Raw genomic sequence first — 15,670 nt, forward strand, 5'->3', positions numbered from 1 at the left:
AAGGAGGTTAGTCGGTTCGTAGATATTTTTGTTTATCTTCAAAGAATACAAAAAGTATACGTAGATGAAAACTGACATCATTTGTAGAGGTGTTTTAAAACTGCACCCACATTCAATTGTTTACAGGAAGGTCAATTTTCATTTCCCTAAGTGCCCCATCACTTTCAGATTCAGTGCTAATAAGCTAGCTCAAGTTGGCATTCCTTTTTTCTCAGTTGGGTCCTAGTCCAAACACAAACAAAACAAAGTGATGGCAAACTAGGGCTTGAGGACTAGAGATTGGAGTCTTTAATTATGCACCCACTTAATATTTGTTCTTGTTGGTGATCACTGACTCACAGTGGGTTTTGGTAATGACAGTTACTATATTATACCAAGATTCAAACAAAACAAACCAATTTAATTGAGGGGATTAAAACTAGAGAAAATATAAATAAATAAATTTTGGTGGGTAATGACTAAACCATAGCCCACATCATCTTAAATCTTTAACATAAGTGATTGGCTTTATTTAGTGCTGTATTAGCATAAAGATGAAAACTCAGTTATAAATACTAGTATGATTATATTGTTACGAACCGCCAACTCTTCTTCATTGGTCTCAACTCAAATAATTCTCTTCAAAATACGCACACACACAACAAAATGTTCCCTTGAGTTGAGGCCTATCGATTGGTTCTGGTAATTTTGAACTAATTAAACTCAATTATACATTGATCAATCCAATATATATATATAAAAGCTTCTCTAGAAAGCATTCTTTCTGTCCTTTGGCGTGCACTCGATGTAAACTTATCAAATGAATGGAAAAATATTCATAATCTTTCTTTCCTTCACATAGAGACTAATTAAAGGAATTATTGGGCAGTAGTGTGATAAATCCTTGTTTCCCTTTCCGGAGAGAAGTTAGTGGCTATGAATGAACTGGTTAGGTGTTAAATGACTTGTGGTTGATATTGAAACTTTGCAACATGGATGTGACTAGTTGGGCAAAAAGTAGCCTTATTGAGTTGAATCAGATCTAATATGGAATATTAGGCGCCAGTCTGTACTTTGATTTCTGTCGGTATAAAAATAATGCCACTTTGTCAACTGTTCATACGCCCACCTTATTGCCGTAACATGTATTTATTTGTACTTGTATACCAAATAATATTGTATTATATTTGCCCACCATCAACTTGGTTCTTGGTGGACAGCAGGCGAATGCATAGTACCTAAATTGACGTCAGTCTAAGGCTTGGCACTGCATGCCTTATCGGCTTGTCCTGTTGATTGTAAGAGTTATCTTTCAACAAAATCAATCTATTCCCTTCAACTTTTGGCTGAGTGGGCACCATACAAAACACTAAATAACAACAAATATGCAGGGTTGCACTTCTGCAATCTATTACCGAAGTCCTTTGATTTGCACCCATGAAAGTTGCCTCGCCTTTACTAAGTAGATCGATATTTTTCGATTTGATGGCCACTAAAAAGAATCTGTTTTTCTACATTATTCTGACAACTGAGAGAGACTCAAATTTTAATGTGGAGGACCAAGAGTTTGATCCTCTTTATATCAAATTTGTTACGAATTACAGGAGATGCTTTCAATGAATTTTTGAAACGCCGTAAAAGCAGTAACTGTAACTGTAACTTTTTAGTGTTAGCTAGGTAGGGAGACAAAAACATGGGGCAGCAATAGATGTTCCGTTCGCTCATTATTATTTGAAGTTGTGGCCGTCGCACAAATGTTAAAGTGGCCAACTTGTCGGCAACAACAAAACGAAAGTCCATCTTTTCATTCGCTCATTCATTCAGACATCCGGTGTATATGAAGAAGGCCAACCTGCCTCCACTCTTTATTCAACACTCCACTTTAACCTTCATCTTTCCTTGTTTTTCATATACTAAATTAAATTCAACATAAAGTCCCTTGCCAATTACTTCAAGACAAAGGTAATGTATTTACTTATTTCATTTATCTCTTTATGATAATTTTTTCATTTTACCCTATAGCTGCATATTTAAAATCAATGTATTTTGTTTGTTATAACGTGTGGGCAGCGTCCTTTGACTTAATTATTACTAAATTGTCAAAAGAGAAAGAGAATCTTACCCACCTCGCAATATTCTAATTACTCTAGTTGACTAATGACCGGTTGCATCGTTGTATTAAAGACTTTCATTTTCAGATGAAGCCAAAGGGCAAAGATTCACTCATCTTCACATATAGTGCGCGCGCTGACCCAGCTTCAGGCATTTATTTTAATATTATATATGCATGTTTATAATATTATGTATATACCGTCTGCCCAATCACAGTACTCTGCAGCTGTGTTGAGTGAATTTATTTTGTTTGCTTACTATTTAATTACGCATTTGACTTCATCAATTTCCATTAGTTTAAGTTGGCGGCTTCATGTTTCAGGCCAGGCTGAGGCAAATAAACAAATGGTGGGGTCTAGCCAAATCTTGGCTGTGTTGGTATCATCATCCATCATCATTACTATTATTCATGTCTTAATCAGTCTTGTCTTTGGCTTCTTAAATTATTGTGCAAGTTCCTAAATTTGTTTTTAGATTGGTGGTGGGGAAACTATTTATGTAATTTTATTAATTTAATGGGTTGTTACCAGTTGGATTTTCTTGATCGTAAGGTGTAATCAGCCTCTGGGTTGTTTTTGTTTTGGATTGTTTTGGTTTTTTTTTTTTTTTTAAATTTTTGCATGCAAATTTTTCTCTGTACCATTATTTAAACATTTCTGTCAACAGCTTATTTTGTCCACTGCCCTGCTGAAAGTAACGGTTATATCATTAGTTGATTTAAAGACTATACAATTCTTTAGGTGAATTGACATTTTGAATTTTTATGGTTTTGTTTTTTCGTTTTTCTTGATTTTTCAACAATATCATCTCATCTTTGCTGTATTTGTATGAGAAAATTTAGACTTGGGGGAAGGACCACCGAGTGTATTTTTTCGGCAAGTTGCGGTTGTGGATGTCTGTTGAACGTGTTCATACTTTCCTGTCCTTTCTGTTTGGTCATATCTTATTAATCTTCCTTGTATTTGGCACCAAACGGTTTACCACTAGAGCTGTTTGAAAAGCTTTTCAAGCCTCTTATATAAACATGAATCCTTTGAACAGTGAGGGTCAGATTCTTGTTCCTGCTTCCGTATTTAAGCACTTGTGCTTCCGTATATAAACATCGAAGGATTGCTGTTTCTAATTTGGGGTTCTATTTAAAGATCTTGATCTTGGCACAATGAGAAGGAGAGGAAAGCGTTCTGAGGTGTTCTTTTGCTCTTTATTATTCTATTCTGATTTGAAGGAAAATATTAGCCAGATTAATTTGATGATTGATTTTGACAGCAGGCCTTTTGGCCTTCCATTGTGATGAAGAAGTGGTTAAACATAAAGCCAAAGGTCTATGATTTCAGTGAAGATGAGGTTGATACAGAAACTGAAAGTGAAGATGATGGTATGACTATCTAATGTTTACTTTAACTGTTTATTTTTTCCGCTTTCTGCTGTTGATACTGTTTTTATTGCAATTTTTTTCTTTCAGCTTGCTCTCTTAAAGATTCAAGAGAGCACATGTGTGAGGATCATGACCGTAGAACTCAGGGGATCCAGTCAGAGTGTGGAACTCGAATTTCAGGCAATAGTTGCATACTAACATGACTACTTTGGTGTTAGGATAAACCTTCTTTCATTATGTTTTGTTTAAGCTTAAAACATATTTATTTTTCACAATATCATCAAAATTCTTCTGCCTTTTCTCCTTCCCTTCTTTTTGCAGCTTCTCTTTATCATCAAACTATCCCCATGAACCTTTTTACATCATTTTGTGCAACACCTACTATACTAAATCATCACCAATAGTTTTCTGCTGTTCTAAACTTCTAATGTTTTTCATTCTATGTAATATTGTTTTTTATAACTAGTTGGTGAAAAATCAACTGTTTTCTTCAGAAGGATTTTATGTTGGCCTGAATGTTATATGAAGTATTGTTTTTGTTGATGATGGCCTGGACTGGCCTTGAGTCTTATGATGTCTGTATATTTGGGTGCTAAGAAGAAAGAGAAAGAATATCAAATTGGAGTAAGAATATCAAATGACCTTGTTCCTTCAATTTTTTGATGTGCGCCTAAAGTGAGTCCTTTGATAACTGCCAGATAATTTTGAAAATAATCTTATGAGAACTTAGCTACATGTGATTCTGAAATCATTATTAATGTTTTGAAGTTCTATTGGTTCAGATATGCCTGCTAAGGGCTGTATGTTGAGGCACAGGAGAGGGAAATCAGAAACACTGCGTGCTCAATACATAAAGACGAAGGATGTGAGGTTTGTCTGTAAACTTTCAGTGCTAAAAGTATTCGGCTGAATTACTACTGTTTGCTTCTGACTGAATATCATTTTTGCTGTTTGGTCATCTGCAGGGTGACAATAGGCACTTGGAATGTTGCTGGAAGAGTTCCATATGAAGATCTTGATATTGATGATTGGCTTTGTACACAAGAGCCAGCGGATATTTACATTATTGGGTAGATCTTTCTCACTTTAGCTGATCCCACATTTTTCCAACTTCTATTAATAATTCTTCATACTTTAGAAGTTCATATGGCCATGTATTTAGTGACTTTAACGCTTGAGGAAAATATTGTGCCGTCCCTCTGTCCATCCCTTTCTTCCTCTTGGGAAGTGTGTGATCTATCTATCTCTGTAGTTGTTCCTGCAGTTATCTTCAATGTGTTGCTTATAATAAACTATCTTATTCAAGTTTTTTTAATCATAGTCCTCTATCTGAAATTCTTTCAAGTCTAAAATATCATACATGTGGATACATGAACACATACACAGTTAGTAGATTAAATAGTTCTATTTCCTAGTAAATTACATTTTAAATGCATACGTAAAGGACTAGGAAGGTTTTGATCGCACAAGTTTATGAATATATTGTGGGTGAGGAGCAATGGACATTGACTCTAGGTGTTTGTGCTTCCTATTTCTAGACTGCTTACCTACATATTTTCTGAACTGTCATAGCTTGTAATTGTTGTAAGACAGTATTAACTTCATTGTAGTGTATCCATCTGCTTGTTAGTGTACCATGGTCAGGTTTTCAGTAAAAGACCTTCGTCTGCTAAGATGATGTTATTATTCACTTGCGAGACTGCAATATCATGTTGATGTCTGCCTTTTGCAGCTTCCAAGAGGTAGTCCCTTTGAATGCTGGGAATGTGCTGGGAGCAGAGAGTAGTAGGCCAATTCCGAAATGGGAGGCAATCATTCGCAGAACTCTGAACAAATCTTTAGAACCTGAGAGCAAACACAAAAGCTACAGTGCCCCACCTTCTCCAGTATTAAGAACTTCTTCTGTTGCTGATGTCCTTGCAGATGAGATCGATGATCTACCACTGGGAATTACTAGTGAAGAATTTGCCAATATTGCAGATTCTGACTATAAAGGCGAAAATTTAAATAAAGTTAATGTTATTGGAAAAAAATTACATTTAAGAAGATTATATGGGATCGATTGTGACAGTAGGCTAGACTGGCCTGAACATTCGTTAGATGCAACTCCTCAGGTTGTCTCTTCCAATTCAAAATTGCGGAGAGTATTGAGCAGTTCTCCTAGAATTGGCTTTAATTGGACAGACAATCCTCTGGTATTTAGTCCTCAAAATTTTGCATTGAATGGAAGTAGCTTAAAAAGATCATACCATAGCTCTGGAAACCTATTATACTCCCCCTGGATTGAACAGCAAGAGGAACCTGAAGTTGATGTTCTATCTGAAATATCTGATGAGGAAGTTGATACGTTCTGTGAAGCACCCACGGAGCAACATGATAATGGAGTCATCTGTGGAGCCATGAAGCATCATAAATATGTGCGAATTGTCAGCAAACAGATGGTTGGTATATACATATCCATTTGGGTGCGTAAGCGGTTGAGGAGACATATAAACAATCTAAAGGTCTCTCCCGTTGGAGTTGGGCTGATGGGCTACATGGGAAACAAGGTAAGAGCTTGGTCTTTCATGCCATAAACATAGCAACTCAAGAAGACAATTTTATATAGAGAAGTTGAGACATGTCTCTTTTAATGTGATGTATTGCAATTTGAGTGGCTGCAGGCTGGCAGCTGCTTCCTTTAGAAACATTACATGACAGTGTGCATAAGTTAACTTAGTTGCTGCGCTGGAATTGGATGTCTAAAGAGAAGTTTCTGATGCAGGGATCCGTTTCAGTTAGTATGTCTCTTTTCCAATCACGGCTGTGCTTTGTTTGTTCCCATTTGACCTCTGGTCAGAAGGATGGTGCTGAACAAAGGCGTAACTCTGATGTCTACGAAATTATTCGACGCACCCATTTCTCATCTGTCTTTGATACAGATCAACCAGAGACTATTCCCTCTCATGAGTAAGCAATATCTTGCCGTTTCAGTTGTGATTGACCCATTTATATATGTAATTGCTCTGTTATTTGATTGTGTCTATAATTTGCATAGAATATGGATTAATAATTTGGACCCATTGTCAACAGTCAGATATTCTGGTTCGGGGATTTGAACTATCGTCTCAACATGGCGGATGCAGAGGTGCGGAAGCTTGTTGCACAGAAGCAGTGGGATGAACTTATCAGCAGTGATCAGGTGAGACGTTTGTGATTCACCAAATCATTTTCTTGTTAGTTTGTTGGTGTATTATATTTGGAAACATATATGATTAGAAAGCTTAGTGAATGTTTTGCCTGAAACTATTTTATTTGTGGCAGCTAATCATAGAACTACGCAGTGGGCATGTTTTTGATGGATGGAAAGAGGGGGTAATAAACTTTCCTCCCACTTACAAGTATGAAATAAACACGGATAGATATGTCGGCGAGAACCCAAAAGATGGGGAGAAGAGGAGATCTCCTGCATGGTAAATATGCATCCTAAAATTAACTCCCTGATTAAAGAGTCATATTTCTGAGAAACGCACACATCTAACTGTGCCTTTCTCATTTCTCATACCCACAGTTATTTCTTTAAAATTGAATAATCGACAAATTTATGCACATGATACATATGCAGGTGTGACCGTATACTTTGGTTAGGAAAACACATAAAACAACTTTCTTACAAGCGATCAGACATAAGGCTGTCAGATCATCGGCCAGTTAGTTCAATGTTCTTGGTTGAAGTTGAAGTGTTGGACCATCAGAAGTTGCAAAGGGCACTTAATGTCAGTACTGCAGCAGTACATCCTGAGATTTTCCTTGATGAAGACAGGGAAGAATTTTAGCAGTCTCCAGGTATTCAAGCTTGAATATGTTTGTGTTGTGACAATATTTTGATAATGTAGAAACTTTACAGACACAGTACAAAGAAAATAGTTGGTATATTGTATGCATCAATCTTTTTGTCAGGTGCTCAAATTTTGTATGAATAAATCATATTTTATTTATAAAAAAATTTACATTCTCACCACTGCTAAATTCTGAAAACTTGTTTCAATCACCAAGTCATATTGTGTGGTAATTACACGCATCTCTAGAGCTGATCCCTTGGCATGTAACTTTCAACCAAAATTTCCAAACTAACTACTCATGATGTAGAATCATTTTCAACAAGTTTACAGGACAGTCCAGTTGTAATCATTTTAATAACTAATGGAACCAAGAGATTATCACTTTCAAATTGCTTATTTGAAAACCCTCAAAACCCTTTTTTCCATTTGGGTTATCAAAGTTTTCAAACTTTCATTAATGTTCATCTTTCTTGTGTGAAAAATAGCTGCGCTTGAAAAGTTGAAGTTACCACATTTTTGTTCAGAATTATGTATGGATGGTGCTTCTTTATAAACTATATAGTAAGTTATTATGCTTTGCTAGCTGTTGCCCGAATATGATAACACACAAATTTTTTTGTTTTGAAGCAGGGTAATTATGAAGTTGAGATTAGAGGACTGACCTTTCTATATGATAAATGGGTGCCTTAAGGCTTCAAGCATGAATAATATCATAACAGCATAAGAGAAATGTGCAAGATTTTTTTGCCTTGACTTATATAATAGCTCAATTGGACAACAAGTTTTTGTAAAGTCTTGCGTCCAAGTATCTGTTGTGTAATCAGTGAGTGAAATAGAGGCAGAAATGTGCCGTACTACTTCTTAACAGCCCATGTAACAGATCTCTTTATTTCTTTAATTTCTCTCCTTTTTCTTTTTCTTCATGCTTTTCAATCTGAAACCTCAGGGGATTTCTCTCTCTTCATTTTTATGGGAAAAACATTGGCATCGAATTATAGTGGAATCAATAGTTATAAGTCTAGTCACTGTATCTTGAGTTTATCTATTTAACAAATATGTAGGTTCCAGTTACCAAAAAAAAAAATCATAATGGATAAAATTCCTGCATATTTTTTGGTTTACTTGTCAGAATTATTTTTAATTTGATGGGTTTGTACTTAGTGTGTGTGTATATACATATTCAATAAAATTATATATATATATATATATATATTTTATACACAATTTTAGTATACAGATAATAAATTATTATGTGATTGAATAATTTTAAATTAATGACAAAATAACACTCAATCACAAAATGACATGACATATCATACGTAAATTATATACCAAAAATATGCACACATAACAATGTTCTAATACTTGCATTTTCTAAGAAACTATAACTCATTTATTATTCCATTTTTCTTTTATCTTCTTTTTTAAGATAAGTTGGTTTGGGAACATAAAAGAATTCAAGATTACAATGGGAACAAAGCAAGCATCATTTTCAAAGGCCTGTTCCTTGTAATAATAAGGGAGATTTAATGAAAGCATTAATTCTTCTTCGCCATGCATGCTCTATTCCAACAAGAACCATGCATATGTTACATATTTTCACATCTTTAAATTGGGTTGGGCCCCGGGTATTAAATGTATCTAACAATGGAGATGACCAACTGAAGGCACTCGTAAAATTTGTTTTGGCATGCAACAGGTCATCAGGGCAAGATATGTCAAGCTTCACGCAAAGGATCTATGGCATAACCATGGAAGAACGTTATGATGAAAACAAAAGAGATAGAACTTTCAGAAGAATCCTATAGTCTATATGGCCGTAATCAGAAAGGGATAATCAACTGACACCACTTGACTACACTACTCCATCTGCATGTGTTTTGTTTTCCTTTTGGGGAAATTGAAATTTTTAGCACTATTTTATTCCGTCTATACAAAATTACCACCTATCTTAAAGCTTTCACAAATATACCACAACAGTACTCACCTTCCCCAAAATACCCCTCTTTAATCTTTCATGCATAGACTCTCTCTCTTCTTCTCTGCAACTTTTTTCTCTTTTCTTCCTCTTCTTCCAAAGTGATAAAGGAATCACTCTCACTTCTTCTTCATCTTAAAAAGCAAAAGCAGGAAATTACTTTGAAGAATTCTTCAGATTAAGAATTCTTCAAAGTAAGGATTTTAAAAAAAAAAGATCAACCCACAAAAAAACTCAACCACATCCATTTTATATCTTAGAAGAAATGACCATCAAGAAAGATCATTTAGTAAGATTTAACTGAAAAAAAAATTAACATTTAAAGATTAAAACTGAAAAAAAAAATTTATGATTAACCGAAAAAAAAAAGCAAACGTAGGCGTGAAATTCTGGAAATTATTCCTCTGCTGTGTATTTAATATATTACTATATTAATTTTATATTATTATAATATATTATAATATTATATAATATAATATTAAAATAATATATATTATCTTATATTATTATATATAATAATATATAAAATATATATTATTATAATATTATAATATATTATACCCAGGGTTGGCGATTCCACCAACCCAGGCATATTTTATATATATATATATATATATTATATAATTATAATTATATTATATATTAATTATATTATATTATATTTTTAATTATAATTATATTATTTAATTATATTATATATTAATTATATTATATTATATTTTTAATTATAATTATATTATTTAATTATATATTATAATATATAATTATAATTTATATAATATTATAATATAATTATATAATTATAATTTATATTAATATAGAATATATTATAAAATATAATATTATAATTATATAATATAATATATTTTTTATATATAAAAGGTTGGCGGAATCGCCAACCCTTGGCGTCGCCAAGGGTTGGCGATTCCGCCAACCTTTATATTAATATATATAATATATTAATTTTTTATATTATTATAATATTATTATTATTTATTATAATATTATTATATTACAATATATATAAAGGGTTGGCGGCCGCCAACCCTTTATATTATATATTATATATATATTATTATATTAATATATTAATTTCAAATATTATTATAATATTATTGTAATATTAATATAATATTATAATATAATAATATAATATATAATTATAATATTATAAATAATATATTATATTATATAAAATATATTATATATTAATATATAATATAATTATATATAAATAAATAATATTATTATATTATATTTAAATAATATATTATAATAATATATTATATATAATATTATAATAAATAATATATATATATATAATATTATTATATATAATTATATATTATAATATATTATATATAATAAAATATATATTAATATATTATTATATATTATAATATATTATTATTAATATTAATATATTATATATAATATTTATATAATATAATATATGTATATATTATTGCTTGGGTTGACGGAAACCCTTATCAGTTTATTTTATATATTAAATTATATAATATTATATTATATTATAATATAATATAATGGGTTGGTGCCTGGTGACGCCAACCATTTGCTTGTAAAAAGGTGTTATGGGTTGGCGGAAACAAAAGCAGGAAATAAAAATGTTGAATTCTTTTGGAAAAAAAATGTTGAATTCTTCAGATTTCAGAAACAAAAGCAGGAAATAAAAAATTCTTCAGATTAAGAATTCTTCAAAATAAGGATTTAAAAAAAAAGAGCAACTCACAAAAAAACTCAACTGGAAAAAAATGACCATCGAAGAATATCACATTCAGTAGGATTTAACTGGAAAAAAAATTAGTATTTAAGAATTAAAACTTAAAAAAAAATTTGCGTTTTACTTAAAAAAAAGAAAAAAAGCTTGGCGTGAAATCTGGGAATTGTTAACGCCAACCTAGCCTGTACATAGAAGGGTTGGCAACGCCAACCCTTATATGTATATAATGTATTTATATTAATATATATTATTATATAATATATATTATATTATATAATATTATAATAATATATATTATATTTTAATATTATTATAATATTATATTATATATTATAATAATATAAATAATATATTATTTTATATTTATATTAAAATATATTATATATTATATTATTATAATAATATATTATATTATTAATAATTATATAATAAAAAATATATATAAAATAATATATATATATAAAACCAAGGTTGGCGGAAACGCCAACCCTTGGCGACGCCAAGGGTTGGCGTTTCCGCCAACCTTGGCCTGTACATATATATATATTATTTTATATATATATATTATATATTATAAATATATATTATTTAATTATAATAATATTATATATTATATTTAATATATTATAATATATAATTATATTATATTATATTTTATATAATATATTTTATAATATATTAAATATAATATCATTAAAGATAATATATTATATATAATATAATTATAATTATATAATTAATATATTACATAATATTATTATGTAATATACATATAATATTATTATTTACATTATTAATATAATATATACATTATATTAATATAAAATATTATATATAATATATTATATATATTTTATTCTCTGCAATATATAATAATATATATTAATACATATTATATATTATAATATATAATATTATTAGATTATAATATTATAATATATTTATATATATATATATTATAATATATAATATTATATTATAATAATATTTAAATTCAGGGGTTGGCGTAAAATCCAACCACTTTCATCTTTTTAATTTGTTAAATTAATTTGAAATTTGATACAAATATAAATTAATATTATATTATATATTAAATATTATAATATTAATATTACTATAATATTAATATTAAAATTAATATTAAAATTAATATATATATATATATATATAATTTTGTTACCAAGGGTTGGCGATGCCGCCAACCTTTGGTTTATATATTATATATATAAAATAACAGCCTTGGTTTATATATTATGTATATATTATATTATAATATAATACTGTAACTTTTTTATTGATATGGGTCCCATCTCTTTGTAAAAGATAAAATGCAAGCATTGACATACGCACCTTTTTATGAAATAAAATAAAATATATTATATATTATATAAAATGGCAAATAATATATACATATATTATATTATATAATATTATATATTATAATATATAATAATATAATATAATTATAATATTCTAATTAAAAATATAATATAATATATAAAATATATTATATATATAATATATAAAATATATTATATATAATATTTATATTATATTATATATAACATATATTATACTGTTGTGGTATAATATATATAATAATATTATTATATTATAAAATTATTATAATATAATATAATATTATAATATTGCACGCCAGCTCTTCTCCTGCTTTAATATTGCTTTAATATTTATGGGTTGGCGTGCGCAAACCCTTCCCCTGCTTTTTAATATTTTATCAGTTGGCGTACGCCAACCCTTTACCTATTTTTTAAATATGGGTTGGCGTGGCGTTACGCCAACCTTCAAAAATAAAAAAAAAGAATTAATTTTTTTTTTCAGTTAAATGTTTAATTTTTTGTTTTTCACTTAAATCCTTAAACGTCAATTTTTTATCTTTCTTCAGTTAAATACTACTACATCATCTTCTCCGATCATCATTTTTTATAAGGTATGTACAGTGGATATATTTGAGTTTTTATAGGTTATTCTTTTTTTTTTAAATCTTTACTTTGAAAAATTCTTAATACGAAGAATTCAGTTTTTTTCTTCTTGTTTTTGTTTTTGAAGATGAGGAAAAAGTGGGAGTGATTCTTTTATCACTTTGGAAGAAGAGGAAGAAGAAAAAAAAATTGCAGAGCAGAAGAGAGAGAATTTATGCATGAAAGATTGAAGAGGGGTATTTTAGGGAAGGTGAGCACTGTTGTGGTATATTTGTGAAAGCTTTAGGATAGGTGGCAATTTTGTATACACGGAATAAAATAGTGCTAAAAATTTCAATATCCCTTTTTTTTTTTTTTTTTTTAATGCTTTTGGAGACGTGAGAATGCCTCATGTTGATCATCTGAGAGTCGATATATTTTCACGCTTTTAAGTTAGTTAACAGCGATCTCTAGACTTTTCTGTAACTATCAGAAGTCTATGTATCAAGTTTAAGTTTAGGACTAAAATGGTTAAGTTTTTTGCAATCCCAATCAAATGTTGACATAGACAAATTACCAAAGCAATACCTATCAATGGCCGGCACAAGGGCACAAGACTTTCACAAGACACTACCAATTGCCGCCCAATCAAGGCATCATTCAAAGGCCTAACAACCAATATCCATCCACATATAATTTATGTAGTATCTATTTAAGAAGGAGATACCATACCCCAGAACATAATTGTTGATAGTGATCACTGAAATGGCAAACGATTTTGGTGGTTCTTTGCAAGTTGAGAATGTGCAAGCTCTTGCTTCTAAAGACTTGAACGACGTTCCACCTCGGTACATCCGGCCCGAACGTCAATCTGAACAAGTTCTTATTGATGAATCTCTTCAAATTCCTGTCATAGACATGAGCAAGCTTATGGATGAGGATGAATTAATGAAACTTCATTTGGCTTGCAAAGACTGGGGCTTCTTCCAGGTATTCTATTATTTGTTGTTTGGTAATATCAGCAACCCTTTTGACATAGAACTACTAAACTGAGATAATGTAGCGCAGTTGATAAATCATGGGATATCAGAAGAAGTGATGGAGAAAATGAAGATCAACATAGCAGAGTTCTTTAATCTGCCATTGGAAGAGAAGATGGTATATGCTCAGCAACCAAATAACATTGAAGGTTATGGCCAAGCCTTTGTTTTATCCGATGAGCAGAAGCTCGATTGGGGCGACATGTTTTTTCTCATAGCACAACCACCCTCTCTAAGAAATACCAGACTTTGGCCTAATATTCCTGGTTCTCTCAGGTAAATCAATGACACCTAATTTATTGCACAAGACATTTTCAAGTTTCTACAGTAGCACCTCAAAATTCTGCCAACAATGTAAGACATCTCATTGTAGAGATGGCAACAAGTTAAGTTACCGTGGCCACAAGGGGAAACCTTTTCCCCTACTTGCCCTATGCCTGATACAAGTATGACAAGAAATCGTTGTCGTCTCTCTCCTTATGGAAAAATTTCTCTCTTCTTTTCTTTCCCTCCGCGTCCAATAATTCAAATTTTTTTTTAAATAATTCAATATATAAATATTTAATGAATATATGAGAGAGAATAAATTGAAAAAGACTCAAACAAGGGATATATTTATCCCAATTACAAAAATTTTAATTATCCTCATCCCTCTTTTTATAAAGATATCTTTTCTCTAATTACAAGAATTTTAACCATCTTTATCTTCATTTCTATCCGTATACCCTCTCTAGTTGGGGGGTACAAACCAAAGACCCACCAAATTGTATCTCTATCTTATTATATCTCATTTTAATTGTGTCAGAGCAACCCTGGACAAATACTCTTCACAGCTTCAAGAGGTTACAATCAGTCTTCTAAAGCTTATGGCTAGGAATTTGGGGATTGAATCCGAGAAACTTGCAAGCCTTTTTGAGGGTGGCACACAAGGGGTAAGAATGAATTATTATCCACCTTGTGTTCAGGCTGACAAGGTAATGGGCCTGACAACACACTCTGATGCCACTGGATTGACCCTGTTGATCCAAGCGAATGAAGTACAGGGCCTACAAATCGAGAAAAATTGTAAATGGATACCCATTAAACCTGTCTCAGGCGCGATAATTGTCAACGTTGGAGACATCATCGAGGTAAATTATATACCGTTCCCGAAATAAATTTGACTTAAAATTTCAACTCTCTAACTGTCTCTTTGACTGTCGATAGTAACTATCTCTTTGCTGTCAAGATAAATTAAGTTTCTCCTTGAAGCAGATTATGAGCAATGGAATATACAAGAGTATAGTGCACAGAGCAGTAGTTAACCCAGAAAAAGAACGCCTTTCAATAGCAGCATTTCATGGTCCAAGAATGAATACAATTGTAGGTCCTATTCCAGAATTAGTGAAAGACAAAGCAATATACAAGAGCATACCATACGAGGAGTTTATTAGACTCGTGGTAGCCAGCAAACTAGATGGTAAGAACTTGTTGAGCAACATGAAACTTCAAATCTGAAACAGGGCAAGATACCTCCAAGAAGCCACAATCAACAATCCATGGGCTTAATTGCGTAATCATGATTATCAATCCAATTATTTACAAATAAGCATTGAGTATATACTTTCTCTTCTTCTCTTCTCACAATCTAACTTCTCTTGAAATTTTAAACTACCCTCTTCAATTGAGAGATGTTAAGCTCATAAAAGCACAAATTTAA

At 30.9% G+C, this 15,670-nt stretch overlaps 2 protein-coding genes across 8 annotated transcripts; both read left to right on the plus strand.

The window, feature by feature from the left end:
• The first annotated feature begins 2,319 nt into the window (after positions 1–2,319).
• On the plus strand, positions 2,320–8,290 carry LOC123217096 (type I inositol polyphosphate 5-phosphatase 2-like). Of its 7 annotated transcripts, XM_044637867.1 has the most exons (12): positions 2,320–2,469; positions 3,133–3,277; positions 3,358–3,466; positions 3,554–3,646; positions 4,249–4,336; positions 4,432–4,536; positions 5,199–6,015; positions 6,231–6,415; positions 6,539–6,647; positions 6,770–6,918; positions 7,071–7,291; positions 7,918–8,290. In XM_044637867.1, exons 2-11 carry the CDS (start codon positions 3,251–3,253, stop codon positions 7,279–7,281), a joined length of 1,893 nt encoding a protein of 630 aa, XP_044493802.1. In that variant the 5' UTR covers positions 2,320–2,469; positions 3,133–3,250; the 3' UTR covers positions 7,282–7,291; positions 7,918–8,290. The 7 variants fall into 7 exon arrangements, with proteins under 7 accessions (XP_044493802.1, XP_044493803.1, XP_044493800.1 ...); XM_044637868.1 differs by lacking the exon at positions 2,320–2,469 and having other exon boundaries at positions 2,504–3,277; positions 7,915–8,290; XM_044637865.1 differs by lacking the exon at positions 2,320–2,469 and having other exon boundaries at positions 2,505–3,277.
• A 4,496-nt stretch (positions 8,291–12,786) lies between these two features.
• Positions 12,787–15,587, plus strand: LOC123216401 (S-norcoclaurine synthase 1-like). The gene is made up of 5 exons (XM_044636819.1): positions 12,787–12,790; positions 13,686–13,921; positions 14,000–14,247; positions 14,777–15,101; positions 15,226–15,587. Exons 1-5 carry the CDS (start codon positions 12,787–12,789, stop codon positions 15,466–15,468), a joined length of 1,056 nt encoding a protein of 351 aa, XP_044492754.1. The 3' UTR covers positions 15,469–15,587.
• The last annotated feature ends 83 nt before the right edge of the window (positions 15,588–15,670 follow it).

This window comes from Mangifera indica, chromosome 5 (assembly GCF_011075055.1).
Source record: "Mangifera indica cultivar Alphonso chromosome 5, CATAS_Mindica_2.1, whole genome shotgun sequence".
Classification (NCBI taxonomy): domain Eukaryota; kingdom Viridiplantae; phylum Streptophyta; class Magnoliopsida; order Sapindales; family Anacardiaceae; genus Mangifera; species Mangifera indica.

Excerpts from the sequence above, each read along its gene's own strand:
- LOC123217096 (XM_044637867.1), top strand. The coding sequence starts at position 3,251 with ATGAGAAGGAGAGGAAAGCGTTCTGAG. Across the intron at positions 4,537-5,198 it reads GCGGATATTTACATTATTGG|CTTCCAAGAGGTAGTCCCTT; the intron begins GTAGATCTTTCT and ends TGCCTTTTGCAG. Across the intron at positions 6,919-7,070 it reads AAGAGGAGATCTCCTGCATG|GTGTGACCGTATACTTTGGT; the intron begins GTAAATATGCAT and ends ATACATATGCAG.
- LOC123216401 (XM_044636819.1), top strand. Across the intron at positions 14,248-14,776 it reads AATATTCCTGGTTCTCTCAG|AGCAACCCTGGACAAATACT; the intron begins GTAAATCAATGA and ends TAATTGTGTCAG. Across the intron at positions 15,102-15,225 it reads ACGTTGGAGACATCATCGAG|ATTATGAGCAATGGAATATA; the intron begins GTAAATTATATA and ends TCCTTGAAGCAG.